A 609-nucleotide genomic window follows, 5' to 3' on the forward strand; every position below is an offset into this window, starting at 1 on the left:
AATGCACCTCAGATACTGTTGGCGGTGTTTACGACAGTTAGCTGTTTGACAATCGTCTGTCTCACCCTATCGTTGATGATCAGCTCATGTATCGAACCGCATATCGATTGCTATGCTGGGCTGTTCAGCTACTTACCCTCCGAGGAACCACCGCATATTCGATTTCGAATGTAAGGAACGTTTACGATAGCATCATTTCTCTATTTGTTTCCCCACATGTGCAGAATAATCGAAGTGGCCTGGGTATTCGGTACTCTGATTGGAATGTCTCTATTCCTTGCTGTGATGCTACTGGCTTGTTGGGTCAAGTTTTGGTATAACAATACTATTTCGTTGATTACTAGCGCAGTGGTCATCGTTCCTGCTATGATTTTGTTCATAGCGTTCAGTGCCATGTTCAACCGAACCCTTACACACCATGCTGTGGAACACTCAAAACGAATTATCGATTACTTGGAACCACGGCTGAGTTTGTTGGAATCCGGTCTGTTAACTCATGATACTAATAAGGAAGATGACGAGTTTTCGGAATTCTGATCTCTGGGACATCAGTAGGCCCTTCTTTGAACCCCCTCCCGGAAGTTGTTCTGGGAACAAGGAAACCTAAGC

At 44.7% G+C, this 609-nt stretch overlaps 1 protein-coding gene across 1 annotated transcript; it reads left to right on the forward strand.

Annotated features, from left to right (window-relative positions):
* Positions 1-75: 75 nt before the first annotated feature.
* T265_12346 (hypothetical protein) lies at positions 76-537 on the forward strand (the record flags this gene model as incomplete). The annotated part of the gene is made up of 2 exons (XM_009179795.1): positions 76-170; positions 225-537. The coding sequence occupies 2 exons, from the start codon at positions 76-78 to the stop codon at positions 535-537; spliced, it is 408 nt and encodes a 135-aa protein (XP_009178059.1).
* Positions 538-609: the final 72 nt, after the last annotated feature.

Source organism: Opisthorchis viverrini (genome assembly GCF_000715545.1).
Source record: "Opisthorchis viverrini unplaced genomic scaffold opera_v5_8204, whole genome shotgun sequence".
Taxonomy (NCBI): Eukaryota; Metazoa; Platyhelminthes; class Trematoda; order Opisthorchiida; family Opisthorchiidae; genus Opisthorchis; species Opisthorchis viverrini.